We start from the raw sequence: 18,372 nt of genomic DNA, 5'->3' as shown, positions 1-18,372 counted from the left end.
TAATTCCAGTCCTGGAAGCATATTCAAACATGTCGAGTTTCGCCCATTGAGGGCGTGCGCATTGCGGGGCAAAGTTCATTGATAAATAAATTGTTTGGTGTGTTACCAATCGTTGAATCTCAATGATTTTATTGCAAACGAAGTTCTTAACAACGACGGAACCGCTAATCACTAGTTCATGAAAATGGTTTTGGATGGAAAAAGTATTATTTAGGGCCAAAATTTGGGGATAACATTTTCCACAAATGTGGGTGTTTTTTTTCCGTTTTGAAATCGAGAATTACAGATTTATTTCAAACACATGTCATGACACAGCGAAACGTGCGGATACAAGGGTGGGTTTTCCCGTTATTTTCTCCTGACGTTGATGACAAATTGAACCTAAATTTCCACAGGTTTGTTATTTTATATAGAAGTTGTGATAAACGAAGTGTGGGCCTTGGACAATACTGTTTATCGAAAGGGTCCAAAGGCTTTAAGGTTTAAGGGCAAGGCTTAGCAAATGAGCATAGGTAAGGTCATATCTCTATTTGGGGTATTTATTTAAGCTAAAACCTAGGCCTACTTGTCAGCTTGTTGATGTTGTTCATGTTGGACTTCTATTTTGCCAAATTTTTTACACTTTTCTTACACTATGACTTACAGTTACACAGATAAAAAAATAATCATTGTTTATCCTCCTCTTACCAGTTTTCACGGTAATATGCCTTTTTCTTTGAATTGGGGAAAAAATAATGATGCCATATATCAACCGATGCCCTAATTATCTTCGTTTGTTAATATTAAGTATGCAAACATTTACTAAAACTAGATGGACATTGAAATGTTGATACCACACACCGATCTTCAATGACTTCAACTGGCCCCATTTTTTCCTGTTTTCACGGCAAACAAGAAAGTGTGGATTCCCGGTGAAGCCATACATGGTAGAAACATCTAATAATAATAATAATAATAATAACTAGACATTAGGTGTTTGTGAATAAACACAAAGCTGTTCCGTGTTCTTTTGATTTGATTATGTGCTACAATGACCAAGGAGTATATAACTGAAAACAAGTTTGAACATGTTGAATATTGTCTTGAGTTATGGTGCCACTTCCGGTTTACCCGGAAGTACAGGTCGACATGGGGTAACAGTAACCTAAGGCTAATCTCCAATGCCAAAGGAGTCTATAACTGAAAAAAGTTTGAAAATCGATATTGTCCCATTTTGGGTTGACCCAGAAGTAGAGGTCAAGTTGAGGTCACGGGTTTTTGCAATTTATCCCCAATCCCAAGGAGTCTATAACTACATTACCATCAGTCTAAAAATCGGCCGTGTACTTATTGAGATATGGTCCCACTTCCAGTTGACGCCGAATTAGAGGTCAACTTAAGGTCACGGTTTTTCAAAGTATATTTTTAACACCTTAGGGGTCGAAAACTGAAAAAGTTTGAAAATCGGTTGTACAGTACTTGAGATATGGTCCTACTTCCGGTTGACCCGGAAGTAGAGGTCAACTCGAGGTCACGGATTTTCAAACTTGATCTAATATCCAATCCCCAAGGAGTCAATAACTACAAACACTCTGTTAAACGGCCATGTACTTCTTGAGATATGGTGCTACAAAGATTTCCCAATTAAATATGCAAATATGGGTCACGTTGTTAATTAATTACGATTTTTAAAAATTTTTGGGGTCGGTGGTTTGATGTTTGATCGAGTACGACTTGATTTCACAGAACTCTTAACCACCAAACTCTGCGCTTATGATCACCATTTTCTGCTTACTGTGTTTTTTAAACATCATCGTGTCATGCTTCCACACAGGTTATGTTGGGCTAACAATTGAGAAAAAGAAAAGGCAACACTATCAATATAAAGATAAGAATCTAACTTAAATATCACAAAAAGAAATAATTTTTGAGTTTTGGGGGATTAAAAAAAACTTAATGGTGTACGGAGATTGGAACTCGCAACTATCAGATACGAAGTCACGACTGATGACCACTACATGATTTTGGGAACATTGTCAGTAAATATGAACTGCCAACGCCTATAACTATTAGGTAGGGTTGAAATGTAGTATTATATGCCTTTAGGGGTTTTTGACGACGACGTCGTCGTCGTCAAAAACCCATATCTAAATTACGCATGTTTGTCTCGGACGACGCCACCTCAGACAGAGTCTAAATGTGACATTTTTTCACTCATTTCTCTAAAACTACAACACCACAGCAAGTAATATTTTATAAGAAGCTTTCAACAATCATTATCTTCAAACTGTTTAAGTTTAGTGTAATTCTGTGGACACCATGGTATGTCGTCGTCGTCAAAAACCCCCATTCAATTACGCACGTTCGTTTGAACGAAATCCCTAAATCGTCGTACTTTGTCGCGTGCAAAGTATATGGGCCCGGAAGCCAGTTAGATTGCTATGGGTCCTGAACGATGGTAGGAAAACAGAATGAGTAGACTCCTCTCAAGAAGTCACAACTCATGATAGGTACATACTGCATGGCATTTGCCACAGAGAATATTTAGCAACTACATGGAAGCGACTGCATCGAGTTATATTCAACTGAAGATTACGTGGTTAATTAATTAAGATTTTCATTTTTTTTACATTTAGAGTAAAGCTTATGTTCTAAGCTACAATTTGGTATAATAAACTCACTTTTTCGTACTATGGTTTGGGAGATTAGGCTTAAAGAAAAAACGTGTACAAATGCAATGGGGTTTTGGCGAGAAACAAAGAATAATAAAAATAATAATAAAACTAGACATTAGGTGTTTGTGAACAAACACAAAGCTGTTCCGTGTTCTTTTGCTTAGATTATGTGGTAAAAAGACAAAGGAGCCTATAACTGAAAAAAAGTTTGAAATGTTGAATAGTGTCTTGAGTTATGATGCCACTTCCGGTTGACCCGAAAGTAGAGGTCGACATGGGGTCACGGTAACCTAAGGCTAATCTCCAATGCCCAAGGGGTCTAAAACTGAAAAAAGTTTGAAAATCGGTTCAATGGCACTTGAGATATGGTCCCACTTCCAGTTGACACGGAAGAAGAGGTCAAAATGAGGTCACGGTTTTTCCCAACAAATTTTAAGACCTAAGGAGTCTATAACTGAAGAATTTTTTTAAAATCGGTTGTGTAACTCTTGAGATATGGTCCCTCTTCCGGTTAACCCGGAAGTAGAGGTCAACTTGAGGTCACAGTTTTTCAAAATTAATGTCCATGCCCCAAGGAGTCTTCACTACAGACAGTGTAAAAATTGGTCCTGCACTTCTTGAGATATGGTGCTGCAAGGATTTTCACTGTCAATAGAGGGCGGTATATAAGATGAGTCGTCCCTAGTTGAATAATGTAAAAACTTGCATTTGACTCAGGATTGTTTGATTTGGTTGGTTTCTTGAGTTCATGCCAGTATCTTTAGAGTCCATTGCCATGTGACAAACTACTTAATGATAAAATCCTTGTATTTGGTTGGTGGTTTGATGTTTGATCTAGTTCGAGTGGATTTTACTGAACTCGTAACCACCAAACTCTGCACCTACGATCACCATTTTCTGCTAAATGTGCATGCGCAGGATAAAATGTGCGAGCTTGGAAGCACACAAACAAAAGAAATCCCTGCTAAGCAGTGTATTTTGCTTGACGTAAGCGCAGAATTCACTGCTTCTAAGCACTGAATCTTTGCCTCCAGAGCAGAGCACTACATTGGGCCCATTCGCACAAGATTTTTCATAAGGTTTATCGCGATTCAGAACCGCAATGCATTTTGGGAAGGAATATGGGGCGGTATCTACCAGTTTCTACGACTCGCGCTCGCAACGCTTATACCTTTGTGTGGGTTCAACAGCGCCCTCTCTTGAAATTTTGCGATTTGCGATAAAACCTTAAGCAAGTTCCCATCATGTTAGGCCTGGGTGACTAGTGAAATTTACTAACTGGACTAATCGCACCTCAAACCCAACTACGACACTTGTCGAGATAAATTACGGATTCTCAAGACTTGTGCGGCAAAGTGTTGCAAGCGCACGTTATATTATATGTTGCGAATAGTAAGAAGCAACACAACTAAGTGTTTCACCAGACAGGTAGTCGGGTCAACGTTTGAGCACGATTATAACAGAGTAGAGAAAAATAGTAGTCGCGACTCAAATAATAATTTGTAGTCGTGACTCAAACAATAATTTGTAGTCACGACTTTAACACTAAAGCACACTAGTCGCCCCGGCCTACTTTTGCACATAAGTAAACCACGGGTATTATCCTGCGAATGCAAATCAAATTTTTAAGTCACTGTTGTTTTCGCAGCGAAAGTTTTGCAGGAGTTGAGCACAATTAGTCAATGTAGCGTTTTTTTATTGGGAACTGACGCTCAAGAACGCATTCCTTGCTAAGCTGTTAAATACGCTTAGCGTTAGCACAGTTCCATGATTACGTAAGCGCTGCGATTCTTTCCCTTAAAAGCCATTGGCCCAAGACCAAACTACACTAAAGCTTTTTAAACACAAAAAGCATAAACACAGCAAATACAAGTACAAGTTGTGATTCAAGGTATTCTGCTCATCTGCAATTTTTTAAAGCAAAATAATTTGCCTATTGATAATAATAAGTAGCTCTATAACATTTAGCCACTATTCTGCTCAATTTCTGCATTTTTATAAAGCAAAATGTTTTGCCTAATTATTATAAGCAGCTCTATACAAGTGACCCACTCAACCACAAGAGAAACGTCAGAATAATAAAATCGCTGCTTTTGTATTCCTGCCAAAGAGTTTTTGTATGTCATGGTATAATTTCCGAAAAGAAAGCGAAATACTTGAACTAGTTTACGGTTATGGCCCCCGACTTCACCCGTAAAAGATTCCAAATCCCAGGCGTTCTATTTTTGTCGTCCACGCTCGTCGCCTGGAATGAACCCGGTCAACTCGGTCCCAAACTAACTCGGTCCCAGTCATACGTTGACAGTTTTTTCACTCATTTCTCAAAAACGAACCCGATCAACTCGGTCCCAAACCAACTCGGTCCCAGTCATACGTTTTGACAGTTTTTTTTCACTAATTTCTCAAAAACTACAACACCACAGCAAGTAATATTTTAAGGGAAGCTTTCAACTATCATTATCTTCAAACTGTTTAAGTTTAGTGTAATTCTGTGGACACCATGGTATGTCGTCGTCGTCAAAAACGTACCCCTATCTATATACGCACGTTCGCTAAACGAAAACCCTATGCCTTTGTGTACGTCCAGAACTTGGTTAGGAAGTCAAGAAACAGACACTGCGCTGTGGTCCAGAACAGATGTAGAAAAACAAGAAAAAGAGACTTGAGTAGACTCCTCTCAAGAAGCCACAACTCATGATAGGTACATACGGAATCGCATTTACCACAGAGATCGTTTAACAATAACATGGAAGCGACTGCATCCAGTTATGTTCAAACGCGTAGACTCATCTCAAGAAGTCACAACTCATGATAGGTACATACTGTACGGCATTTACCAAAGAGAATATTTCGCAATAACATGAAAGTGACTGCATCAAGTTTACAAATTAAAAATTCAAATGAAGACCACGTGGTTAATTAATGAAGAATTTTTACACTTTTGTATTAGAATAAAGCTTAGGCTCTAAGCTTCAATTTGATATATGATTTAACTATTTTATCCTAATACTTTAGGAGTAGGGGCCTAAACAAAAGCGCTGTACAAACGCTATGGGGTTTGAGGCGGAAACAAAGAATAATAACAATAACTAGACATCTAGTGTTTGTGAACAAACACACAGCTGTTCCGTTTTTAATTTTCAATGTTCAAGGGGTCTTTAATTGAAAAGAAACTGATGATCGGTTGCATGGTTCTTGAGATATGGTCCCACTTCCGTTTGACCCGGAAGTAGAGGTCGACATGGGGTCATGGTAACCTAAAGCGAATCTCGAATGCCCAAGGAGTCTCTTACTGAAACAAGTTTGAAAATCGGCCGTTTACTTCTTGAGATATGGTCCCACTTCGGGTTGACCCGGAAATAGAGGTCAACTTGAGGTCACGGTTTTTCAAAATTAATCCCCAATCCCCAAGGAGTCTATATCTACAAGCAGTCTGTTAAACGGCCGTGTAATTCTTGAGATATGGTGCTACAAAGAGTTCCCAATTAAATATGCAAATATGGGTCACGTGGTTAACTAATTACGAATTAAAAAAAAAATTGGTCGGTGGTTTGATGTTTGATCTAGTACAAGTTGATTTCACAGAACTCTTAACCACCAAACTCTGCGCTTATGATCACCATTTTTCGCTTACTGTGTTTTTAAACATCATATCATGTCATGCATGCACACAGGTTATGTTAGGCTTACAATTGAGAAAAAGAAAAGGCAACACTATCGATATAGAGATAAGAATCAAACTTAAATATTACAAAAAGAAATATATTTTTAGTTTTGGGGGATAAAAAAAAATTGATATCGGACGGAGATTCGAACTCGCAACTCTTTGATGAGTAGTCGCGACTGATGACCACTAGGCTAGAAGGGCACGATGCAAAAATGGTGGGTTTTTACATGTGTGCATCAACAGAGGGGATTATGATTCGGCGAAATAATTCTCGTTTCATGATTTTGCGACCATTGTCACTAAATATGAACTGTTAAGTATTAATATAACTATTAAGTATGGCTGAAATGTAGTATTAGATGCCTTTAGGGTTTTTCGACGACGACGTCGATGATGTCGTTAAAAACCCCTATCTAATTACGCACGTTCGTTTTAACGAAAACCCATGCACAGAGTAATTGGTCCAGAACGCGGTTAGAAAAACAAGGACAAATTTAACGCACGTTCTAACGAAAATTCCAAACCTCCGTATGTTGTGCGTGTACAGAGTAATGTGTCCAGAACGCGGGTAGGAAACAAAATAGTATAGACTCCTCTCAAGACGTCAACAACTCATAGGGGTACATTCTGTGTTGTATCACCAAAGAGAATATTTCACAATAACATGAAAGTGACTGCATCAAGTTTACAAATTAAAAATTCAAATGAAGACCACGTGGTTAATTAATGAAGAATTGTTACACTTTTTTGTGAGAGTAAAGCTTAGGTTCTAAGCTTCAATTTGATATATGATTTAACTATTTTATCATAATACTTTAGGAGTAGTGGCCTAAACAAAAACGCCATACAAACGCTATGGGGTTTGAGGCGGAAACAAAGAATAATAATAATAACTAGACTTCAAGTGTTTGTGAACAAACACAGAGCTGTTCCGTTTTTAATTTTCAAAGTTCATGGGGTCTATAGTTGAAAAGAAACTGAAGATCGGTTGCATGGTTCTTGAGATATGGTCCCACTTCCGGTTGACCCGGAAGAAAAGGTCAATTTGAGGTAAAGGTAATCCAAGTTCAATCTTTAGGGTTCAAAGGGTATATAACTGAAAAGAACTTGAACATTGGTTGTGCAGTTCTTAAGATATGGTTCCACTTCCGGTTGACCCGGATGTAAAGGTCAACTGGGTCACGGTCATCCAAGTTTAATCTTCAATGATCAATGGGTCTTAAACTGGAAATAAATGGAAAAATCGGTTGTGTAGTGCTTGAGGTATGGTCCCACTTCCGGTTGACCCAGAAATAAAGTTCAACATGGGGTTACGGTAATGAGAGTTCAATCTTCAATGCTGAAAGGGTCTATAAATGAAAAGAAATTGAAAATTGGTTGCTTAGTTCTTGAGATATGGTCCCACTTCCGGTTGACCCGGAGGTAAAGGTCAATTTGGGTCACGGTAACCAATGTTCAATCGTTCGTGCTCGATGGGTCTACAATTGTAAAGAAATTAAAAATCGGTTGTGTAGTTCTTGGGATCATTAATCTATGACATTCGCTCATCAGCAGGATACATCATTTATGTTACTTTGAGAGTTTCCTGTTTGGCAGTGTTCTTCGTCTCGAGACTGGTCTCGGTATATAACAGACAGCACAAACCCTACTATTTTATGTGGTTCAGGAGAAAATTATTTCTCTTCTATACTATAATGATCGTTGATTCGCTGGGCGCCACAATGTTTTCCGTCAACTGGCGCCCGCACCCTGCTGAATCGATGCGTCCTAGGTTAGGGTTAGGTAATCAATTAATATCAATATAAACTTACTTGGTTAGTACAGCAGCTTTCGATAGTAAATATTTTAAGGATCACTTCACTTCAGAATAATGTGGTTGATGGAGAAAGATATCAGTTGTTATCAAAATTAGAATTCTCATAGTATTCCAGAATAAAGAGAACACGGGAATACTTTGGCCCCAATGTAAGCTCCCCAACTTTTGTGAAATTTGACAGTACATACTTATTAATACAAAACTTTTGTTTCCTGTACTGTATGTTTTCCATCAGTGTCTCCATTTTTTCCCTTAGCCATCCCCTTCCCCTTAGCTGTTTGCCGCGCGAAGTACACCCTTCCCCAATTATAAACTCCGGCCGTACAAACACCCCAAACTATGCTTCATAGTTGGAGAAAGGGGATGAAAAGGGTTTGGAGGGCAGGCGACGTTCCGACCCCCCTCCTCAACATATTTGCATGCTCAAAATGTTATCAAAATATGATAAAACAACATTTTGTCATTTGCGTACCAATTTGAACTACCGTTTCCGAGCCAATTGTACATAGTGATTACTTCTGAGTGTCTCTCCAATTACCACCCCCCCCCCCGCCGTTACCCCACATTACATTTGCAGCATACACAACAATCGCTCCCTTACCCGCTAGTTTTAGTGATGTAGGGGGAGACTCGGGAGTTCTTGTCATAAACGGGTCCGTTCTTGTTTTTTGAAGTGCGCCCTCTATTGCTTTTAAAACTGTGAAAATGAGAACTGGGCCCAATTTCATGGCTCTGCTTACCGTAAGCATAGAATCGGCACTTACGGAAGCAGGGAATTCCGTGATTACGCAAGCGTATTATTTTCACGGGTTAGCGGGAAATTTTTGCTTGTGCAGGATCGTACTCCACGTTACTAGGCATTCTTCGCTTACACAGCTAGCGCAGAAATTCGGCGCTAACCGGTTAAGCGCCGAATTCCTTGCTAACGAGATCCATGAAATGAACTCTACGCTAACGATGCCCCGCACTGCGGTAAGCAGAGCAATGAAATTGGGCCCTGGTCCCCTGTCTTTTATTTGCAAGGATAGAGACAAACACCAATAGGCCAAGTGATACATTCATTGGAAGGCCGTATCATCCGATATGGAGACTATACTAGTGGCAACGGTTGCGGCTGTTGCTAAGGGTGTTGCTATGGATGTCTTTTGCCTCATTTCATGAAGATGCAGCGATCTTGTCGTTGCCGAAAATTTGCTTTTGTTTGATTTTCTTTTAAACCATTTTAAAACTTGCCGAGGCTGTGGTATGGTTGCTAATACAAAGAACAACTGTTATGTTAATACATATCGTACATACCAGAAAAATAAATAGAAAAGTAAACATTGTTGTCCCGTCAACAGGATTTTGTAATTTTATTGTTTTTTTAAAGAACACAACACATCAAAATGTTTTTAAGAAATGAAAAAACACCAAACATATGAGAAATGTTAACAGCCTGATTTAAGATTGATTACAATTGAAGACTGTAAGGTCAATAAAGTTCTAAAAAAAATTACGTCAGGGATGTTCATCTTAAAGTTAACTTGAATTAGTCCGAAGTAGGTAGGATGATTAGAGGGAAAACATTAATAATAAATAAACGATGTGTTTTGTTTAGGACAGGGATCCCTTGAATACTTTTAAACATTAATGTTAGACGTACCTGTACACAATGTTTACAAACAAAATCTATGAAACTAAATGGGGGGAAATGGATCGAGTTTTGTTTGGTTAGGAGAGAGATTAATTTGTAAAATGTTTTTGAATTGAAGTTGTGATTCGGTTAATTATTTTAATATTCTTGTAAAAGTATTTAGGCATAGATTTCAGCTCTTGCAATATGAACGTTGAAATCAAATGTTACGTGTACAAAGTGTTGAAAATTAAATCTAGAAAGTTATAAGAAATGATATGTTCATTGTGGCAATGGTCTGCTATGTAATTTAAAATAAGATTTACAAGTGTACTTAATTATAACAGATTTAGGAAATTATGCGAAATTATACATTTAGTTTCAGGGTTTTATTAGTGATCATTACTCATTTTGGTAAATGAAATTAAACTTTTTTTTTCTTTTTTCATTTTTTTTTTAATGGATTTCAGTCAGTGTTTTATATATATGTATGACAGAAAACAGAAGAAATGGTACCGTTTTTGTTCTGATACATAAGCAGTGTTTTTTCAATAGCTGTAATTTTTGTAGAAGTACCTGAAACTACATAGAAGTATTTGAACATAAGAATATATATATGCAGTGCTGTGTATGGAGGATGTTGTGACAAAGAGGGACCAGTTTTCTTCGGTTACGTGGTTATTCTGGAAGCTAATTTAGGTGAAAATGCAGACTGGTCTGGTACCTTGTATTAGTCCATGCATAGTTTTGGACACAAAATGGCTTTTGTTGTCGAAAGTCTCTTAATATACAGTTATGATCTGGATATATGTTAGCCTTTTTACAAGGCCTCTGGGCTTGGGCAGCTTTTTAGCCACGAAACGACTGGAACCGGAGACCAGACATGCGAGTGGTGCAGCCACGAGGGCCTTTTCCAACTTGATTTGCGGTTTCTTATGTTTTTCTTTGTTTCCCGAGTTTTGCTACCCTGACGAGGTAGCAAAGTTCTAAACCAATCAGAAGTGAATAATTCATTAAGAAAACCGCAAACAAGTTGGAAAAGGCCCTCGTGGCTTCGCCAGTCGCCACACTAACCATTCGTGCGTGTGGTCTCCACTTCCAGTCGCTTTGCAGCTAGCCACGAAGGTCATGACAAAAGGCTAAGACATATGCAGGCTTATAATGAAAATAATTTGAGTTGGTTAGAAATTACTATGAAAGTTCATTCAACATGAAACAGGTTGGGTTTTATTTAGTAATGGAAATATGAGAGCTACTTAATTGTGGTTGTTGTTAAGGTAAAATGAATCTTGGCAAATTATTTTCATTTAAGTATGCATGTCTTTTCTCATAAAAAAGCTTTGGGTTAATTTAGTTACTGAAATGGTTTTTTTTAACCATTGGAGAAATTGCTGCAAAATGTAAAGTGGTACCATTTATTGTGTTTTCTGTCATACAGGAATGGAGAATTACATGTAAAAGCTATTAAATTAGATCTTTGATAAGGGAAATTGTTCCAAAAATTTATGGTGATGACCTGTACCCTGTATGGGTAAAATTAAAGAAGATTGATGTGATTAAGTAAAATTGTTTTGAAACCTTTTAAAACAGTAGAAAATTACATAATTACATGTACAACAATTAAACTTTGTTTTGTGATTCATGATTGGTTGATGCTGTTCTCATTATTCCTCTCACATTTCATCATCGTTGGCGCCTCTGTGGAAGCATGAAACAAAAAATAAAGAAACATTGCATGAAAATAATTTCAAATATTTAAGGGTTCTTTGGGGGTGGCAGTATTAATAATGTTGGGGAGCTTGAGTACAGGTACATGATTTTAAGTGTGGCATTAGTTGATGAAGTGGTTGGTTTTAGAAATAACTGGAATTGATAGCCTATAGCCATTGGCCATTCAGTATATACAGGTTTGTTAATAAGGGTAGTTTGAATTAAAGAGTAGGCATTAGATTTCGAAGATATGGTTCTGAAAACGATGAGAGGGTTGTACTGATGGGTTTGATAGATTGATAGCAATGCTGCCAGCATTTGCATCTTGCAATCAGGGAGGTTTTGCACATCAATCAGCCAGGGAGATACTGTGAATTACATTCAACATAATAGAGAAAATGTTCGCATACAATCAGGGTGTTTTTCATAGTTCGTCAGAGCATGGACAGATTGGGGTTTTTTTCTTCAGGAAACTCTTCTGTAGGTGGCTATGCTTGAAGTGTATTATCAATATCATGGATTCATGTTGAGATAGCTAAAATTGATACTAATCTTGTATTTGAAAGTGTTTCATAATAAGAAAAACATGTGTTCAGCAATTCATACATTTTTGAACGTCATCCTACATAACAAAATAATGGAAATGCAGTAGGCCCAGATATTTGATATTTAGTTGGTATCTTTTACTTGCATAAAGTGAAAGATACATGCAAATCTTGTGTCTGTTTATGTTGATACTATATGTGAACGTTGGCATGTAATCAAAAGTGTAGAACCCAGGTGAGGGGAGGTGGGAGGGGGGGGGGGGGGTCAACTGCCGTGTGATATTCCGACAGAACCATTGGTAAAATTTGGGCTGTGCAAGTTATGACAAAAATAATAATAATTGTATTGGAAATTAATGGGGTGGCTGTTGATTTTGAAGAAAATCAGTTTGTGTTTAAAGGTTAGTTTAGGGTGTTTGTAACTTATGATTATTGTTAGTGGGTTGTTGTTGATTGATGAAGATAGTAGTGGAGTGATGCTGGTATGATTTGCCTGTTTGGTTTTGATAGTATTGCAATTTGTGGATAAAGCCGTTGTGGAAAGGTTTTAATATACTTATAAAGAACATTTTGAAGTTGAATACTTACCGAGTGATGTCAATAACAGTAAGTGTTCCAAGGTCCACAACTAACTCAACGGTTAGTGGAAGAGCGCCCTGGAGTTCATCTATTTGGTGCCTTGGGGCTAGTTGGACGAGCTGTTCGATGTTTATGTTAAGAGTGACGTCATCCTGTGTAATGATCTGTGGAGGGTTGCTGTAATAAGAAAAAAAGATATGTATATTATTGTTTATGGTATAAAAGTGAATAACGGAAATAGAAGATAGGTACAAACTATCTGGAAAATTGGATGTTGCATAGACTGGCAATACTGTAGTGAGTGGGTCTTCAGAAGTGAGATGTATATTTTGATCCGGGAAGTGTAATGCATAATAATGAAGTGTGCACCTTGCTCTATGTTGTGATTACATTTTTATATAAATACCTTATTGTGGGTAGGTGACCTGAAATTCGTGACTTCAGTACTGTATAGTTATTGAAATTTTGATTTTTAGTGTGTTGAAAGCGATATATCATAGTTGAGTAGAAGTTCGTTTTATTGTTTATGCATTCATTAACATAATGTAACGCATGGCGTATGTGTAGTTATGGGCCCGAGTAGGAGTCATTTGTTAAAATAGTACAACAATTTGTATTTGTGAATAGCAGTCATCTGTGCGTGTTTAAACATTTGTAAGTTTTATATGGAGTTGAGTAAATTTGTAGCCCTGAATATGACATAAATGCCAGTAAGGTTTTTGTTTAGAAAGATAAAACCTTAAATCATGCAGAAGCAGTCCTCGTTGTTCATGGAAAAGCCTTGACTCAGGTTATAATTTAATAATCAAATGCTTGTATTTGGTCTAATTTCCTGAAAACTAGCACCTGTGATGACATGAATAGGCACTTAGCATGTACCATTGGTTATCTTGGTAAATTGTCAGAAGCATTGGAATTCTAATTTTGGATGGCCAAGTAAGACATTGTCTTAAACTGAAAATACTGGGGGAAAAAGTTAGAATGAATAAATAAAATTGTTTAAATGTCTTACCTTTCAGTATCAAAGCCTTGTATGATATACTCCCTGTTTTCAGCAGGCATCTCAATTTCCTGATTGAATATAATATGCAAAAACATTGTTTGTCATAGCTGTGTTAAGGTTGGGCCGATTTCATAGCAACTGTTACCGTGCAACCAACCATCCTGTCACTGGCTTCATTGTTGCAGACATGGGGCACCCATAACACGACCAGCCCCCATGTCCATTGTACATTGTTGGGTGTTTGAGTAGGCTAAGTAAATTAGATACCAAGTAAACTCTTCCAACACCTCTCGCTGTGAGTGGTGTCTCAACAAAATCTGACTTGGATATTTGCCTAAGTGGGGGAATGATTGGCCAGTGAGCTTAATCAGATAAAAATAAAAATATTTATCTGTTCTCGCTCAAGAGATGTCTATTCATGGGTCCATTGACTTTGCCTGAGGTAGTAGATTTTTACATTCTGTGACTTCACCATGCGAGTTGGTAAACCACTGCAAGGAGTGCGCCCATGCGAGTTGGTTGTCCAACCCCTGCTGCTATTCTCTATCTCGTAAGACAATTTTATGTTTCCTAATCATTATAGGCCTAATTTAAATTTTAGCCGGACCTTCTGCCCTTCACTTATCTTTATAAGACAGGATTGGAGAAGTGCATTGTTATTGTTGATGAAGTACTAGGACCAGTGTTATAAACTCTTTCCCACAGTAGTTCTGTAGCCAGCCTTTTATAAGTGTCTTCTACAGAAATTGTTCCGATACTCGTGTCACCATGACGTGTGATAAGTTTAACCTATCACACTTTTTTGCGCATGAAACGACAACACTTTCTGCTTCTTCTCATCCATACGCTATTGATTTGTTGAGGTGTAGAACAAGGAGTCATTCCATCATCGTCCTTCATCTCTTTGGAACTCCTTGCCTGGTGCATGTTTACCTCAATCATACATTGTACACTGTTTTAAGTGGAAAATAAATTCCTACCTTCAGCTCCCCTATAGGTTTTTCCCACTTTAAATATTTCTTTCTTTTTGTAGCCCCATACCAGGAGTGGCTTTGTTTGGGGGCATGTATCTACTTTATAAAATGCTTATCAAAGGTGGAAGGGTGTCATATACAGTAAAGGTCTCGAACCGGGTACTCAGAAGGAGCTTTCCTCACATGTCAGTTTGGAGATTTGTGTGCTGATGAATGAGAATAGCTCCTTTTTGTTGTCCTCGTTTTTTAGGAAGCCGCTGTTCCATTCATGTTTTGGTATTTGACATGACAGTTTAGATGTTTTCGTCAAAGTGGTGAACCAGCCTTTTCGTATGGAGCCTTGGTGTATGCAAGAGCAAAATCCTGCGCATTGGTCCTCTCACATTGAATTAAGAATTTCTTCTGAAACATACCCTGCATTGCCGTTTTCTCGCAGTGTCTCTCATTATCGAATGTTACATTGAACCAGCAATTTCAAGTGGTGATATGCATTTAATCATAGCTGTTGTCCCAATCTCTTTGTTAACTGCCTGGTAAATCTCTCGAGGCGTGACAAGGTCTTTCAGATGCGATAGTTGAGTCAGATAGTGCTCGGTCTTTTCAATGCATGGCGGTTCAATTTTCCTACTCTATCCATGGCAATGGTGTCTCCAAGGCCACACGAGAGATTTAAAATGGGCCAAAAAAACCTTCATAAAGTTTTAAAAACAACCAAATAATATGCTCTATCATGTCTATAGCACTTAAACAGTGAAAGGTATTTATCCCAAGGATCGAAGCTGTCCGAAAATATGAAAAATCTTCGTCAAATCGTACTTGCGCCCTCGAACGCTATTATTTACTTATTTATTTACTTATTTGTCTACTAAGGCTAGCCCTCCTGGGTTCGTTATAGGAACCAAAATTTTTTTTAAAGAAATCAGCTGGCAGGTTCGAATATAGTTTGTTTTTATTATGTAATTGTTTTTGGTTGCCTTTTTATTCTATGTTCCCTTGCTTGGCTGGATGTTGGGTTACAGGTATCCCTCCTGTGGAGGTTGTATTTTGTCTTGTTATTTAATTTTGTCTAGAACCAAAAAGTCAACCACTTTGAAAGCGACTCTTTGTTGCCACATCGCTTGTGCCCAAAAAAAAAACAGTTATTTTAATAGAAGACATTTATTTTAACGTAAATGGTTTTGTACGAGGTAAGAGCTAGTGTTGGAAGTAACGAATTTGTTTTGTTCAAAAAATAATATGTGGTTTAGGCCGTGGACACTACAAGCATAAAACCTTGTTTAGTAACTTGTAATGTAAAGAAAAAGTAACTCAATTTTGAGAAAGAAGTTATCGGAATTAGACTTTGAGCTCTCGATATCAAGGAACTTCAACGACAAATTGCGCTCAAATTGTTCTTTTAATGCATACGTTGAGGTACACCAAGTGGAAAGAATGGTCTTTGAGATTTACCTGAGAAGTGCCTAGGGTCTATAAACAAAATAAATAAAAATATTTAGTGTGTTAGTTATTAAGGGATGTTAATTTTGCGTCGGGGTTAATGAGTATTTTAAAATTGGGTTTACTTGCTCAACTACCAACAGAGGCAACCAATATATGTGGCAACTAAGCATTGACAACAATATTGTTTTGTGGTCATGTTAAAAAAAAAAAATCGGGTAGAAAAAATGTAGTTTCAAATGTGTTTGTGTCAGTTAGTTACCTTTTTATGTTTGTTGTATTGTCGTTTAGCCTAAGACTCTTGATGGGTCGAAACCAGATATAACAGAGCACTTTAAAACCTCTAGTACAAACGACAGGCGAGTAACTATTTTTCCATGTTTAAATATAAACCACTTGGCATACGAACCACAAAAACAAAGACAAAGAGACCTCTTGCCCCTGCCTTCCCCCACTAAAATGAAAACTGGACTATGTTTTTGCAGGTGAAAAGTTTTCGGTCTTGTTCCCCAATTTTTTGTTACACTCTCAATTAGAAAACTTGGAAAGAGTCTGGATTTGTCACTGTAACTGGCAGCAAACAGGCGCTGCATTTGCCAGGTTGTAAGAGTGCTCGACGACACCTTGGGAACCATGGACTTGCCGGGCATCTGTGGTGTCACCATAATTAGGAACACTGCGGAAACAAATGTATTAAATTATTACAGATTTTAATGAACTTCAAGGCATAAAAAAATATTAAAAAATACATGGGATTCAACTGAGTGTCCAACATTATTAGGTTGTACAACCATACTTGTTTGTACAGTGTGAAGAGATATTACAGACATTTAATGATGTTATTTACGCTAGATGTTATTTACGCTACGAAAGGAGCGCTGCTTCCAGTTCTACACTGTGTATGGCCGGTGATTCGCAAGGCAGTCTCAATCTCTCATAGAAGTTGGCTAGGGGGTCTTCGGACAGTAGGATTTCTCCAAATTGAGACTTCAGCTCGGTGAAAGCATGTTTGGGAGTTTGCTGATTGGGTGGCAAGTTCAGTATCAGCTTTCTAGCTGCTCCTCCAAGGTAGCGTGCTATTGAGAACTGCATGTGTTTTGGAATGGATGTCATTTCAATGAGGTATTTAGTGTCTCTCACCCAGTCCTCGATACAGATCGTCGATCCTTCTCGTCCTGTAAATAAGGGAACATTCTTCACTTGATGAGCTGGCGGGAGGTGTAACTGTGTTGAAGGAGACTTTGGTTGACTTCTCACAGGCTTACTATCTTCTACTTGATTACTTGTAAAGTCCTCGTGGGTGCGAATGTTCGGTATTGCTGGACCAGTTGAAGTGAAAGTTGAGTGGGGTGATTGATTTTGGGTTGGGTGTTGCATGTGATGACGTGACATGCTCTGAAAGGTTCTTCTTTCAATGTCATTTATCTCTGCGAGGAATTGTTCGGCTAATGGCTGGAAGTTCTGCATCTCTTTAGGGGCAGAGCTGACTGAGTAGAATCGGCTGTTTGGTTGTCTCTGGGGAGTGAGTGCTGGAGGGGTGTTCCGTCTGCGGTGAGTTGACCGCAACCGTGAGTGGTCTAGACTTGTCAGTTCATATGTTTCATCAAAGGGACTGCAACGTTCAGGAGTATTCATTGTCTGGTACACCTGGAATAATCTTTCTTGTGTGATGAACGAATCTTTTGAATTTGCACTGCTTTGTTGCACTTGTTAACAGCTGTCATCGAACAATGGGCCAGTAAGCTGTCTGGTGTGGTTGTAGTTGGGTTCAATAAGGGGTTAAAAGAACATCTGCTGCACAGTAGCTCTGAATTTGATCGGTCAACTACCTTTTGTGTAGCTGATCACGCACATATTTTTACAGTTCGACAAAGGTAGGTATGCAGGTTGCAGCTGGGATCAAGGTAGCTTCTGCTGCACAGTAGCTTTAAACGGTGGATTATCTTTTGTGTTGCGGTTAAGCAAATAGTTCAGCAGTTCGACAAAGACAAGTGGTGGTTTTATTGCAGCTGAGGTAGACTACTGCAGAATGTGGATGACAATGGTACTGTCATAGCGTACCAAAACAGCGAACAAAAGTTTACATACCAGGGCTTCGTGAAGAAGTAACAAAATGGCTGATCAAGGCTGGATGCTTTTCAGCCCCGGCTACTGGTAGATTTGATGTTTCGTCGTACTCATGTAATTGTTGACATTCTGGACCCGAGGGTTGTGAAGAACGCTGTTTGGGATTTGGTTGTCGGTGTCCTAAAAAATGGACTCTCCACCATTTGTGACACGCATTTAATTTATGGGTCGTTGTTAATAAGACTTCTGAGGAATCGGCTTCTCTGGTATGAAAATATGAGAATAAGCGAAATACAGTTATCACGGTT

General features: G+C 38.2%; 1 protein-coding gene and 1 pseudogene across 1 annotated transcript; one reads left to right on the top strand and one right to left on the bottom strand.

Moving 5' to 3' along the window:
* Window positions 1–18,372, top strand: part of LOC139942627 (uncharacterized) — a 187,916-nt pseudogene that overhangs the window by 30,874 nt on the left and 138,670 nt on the right.
* Window positions 11,423–16,662, bottom strand: LOC139943373 (uncharacterized). Its single transcript, XM_071940194.1, has 5 exons — window positions 16,522–16,662; window positions 16,010–16,027; window positions 13,596–13,654; window positions 12,593–12,760; window positions 11,423–11,447 (listed from the first exon to the last, which is right to left on the bottom strand). Exons 1-5 carry the CDS (start codon window positions 16,660–16,662, stop codon window positions 11,423–11,425), a joined length of 411 nt encoding a protein of 136 aa, XP_071796295.1.

This window comes from Asterias amurensis, chromosome 10, assembly GCF_032118995.1.
Source record: "Asterias amurensis chromosome 10, ASM3211899v1".
NCBI lineage: Eukaryota > Metazoa > Echinodermata > Asteroidea > Forcipulatida > Asteriidae > Asterias > Asterias amurensis.
Note: the sequence above shows the minus strand (reverse complement) of the source record. Positions and strands in the feature narration are given on the sequence as shown.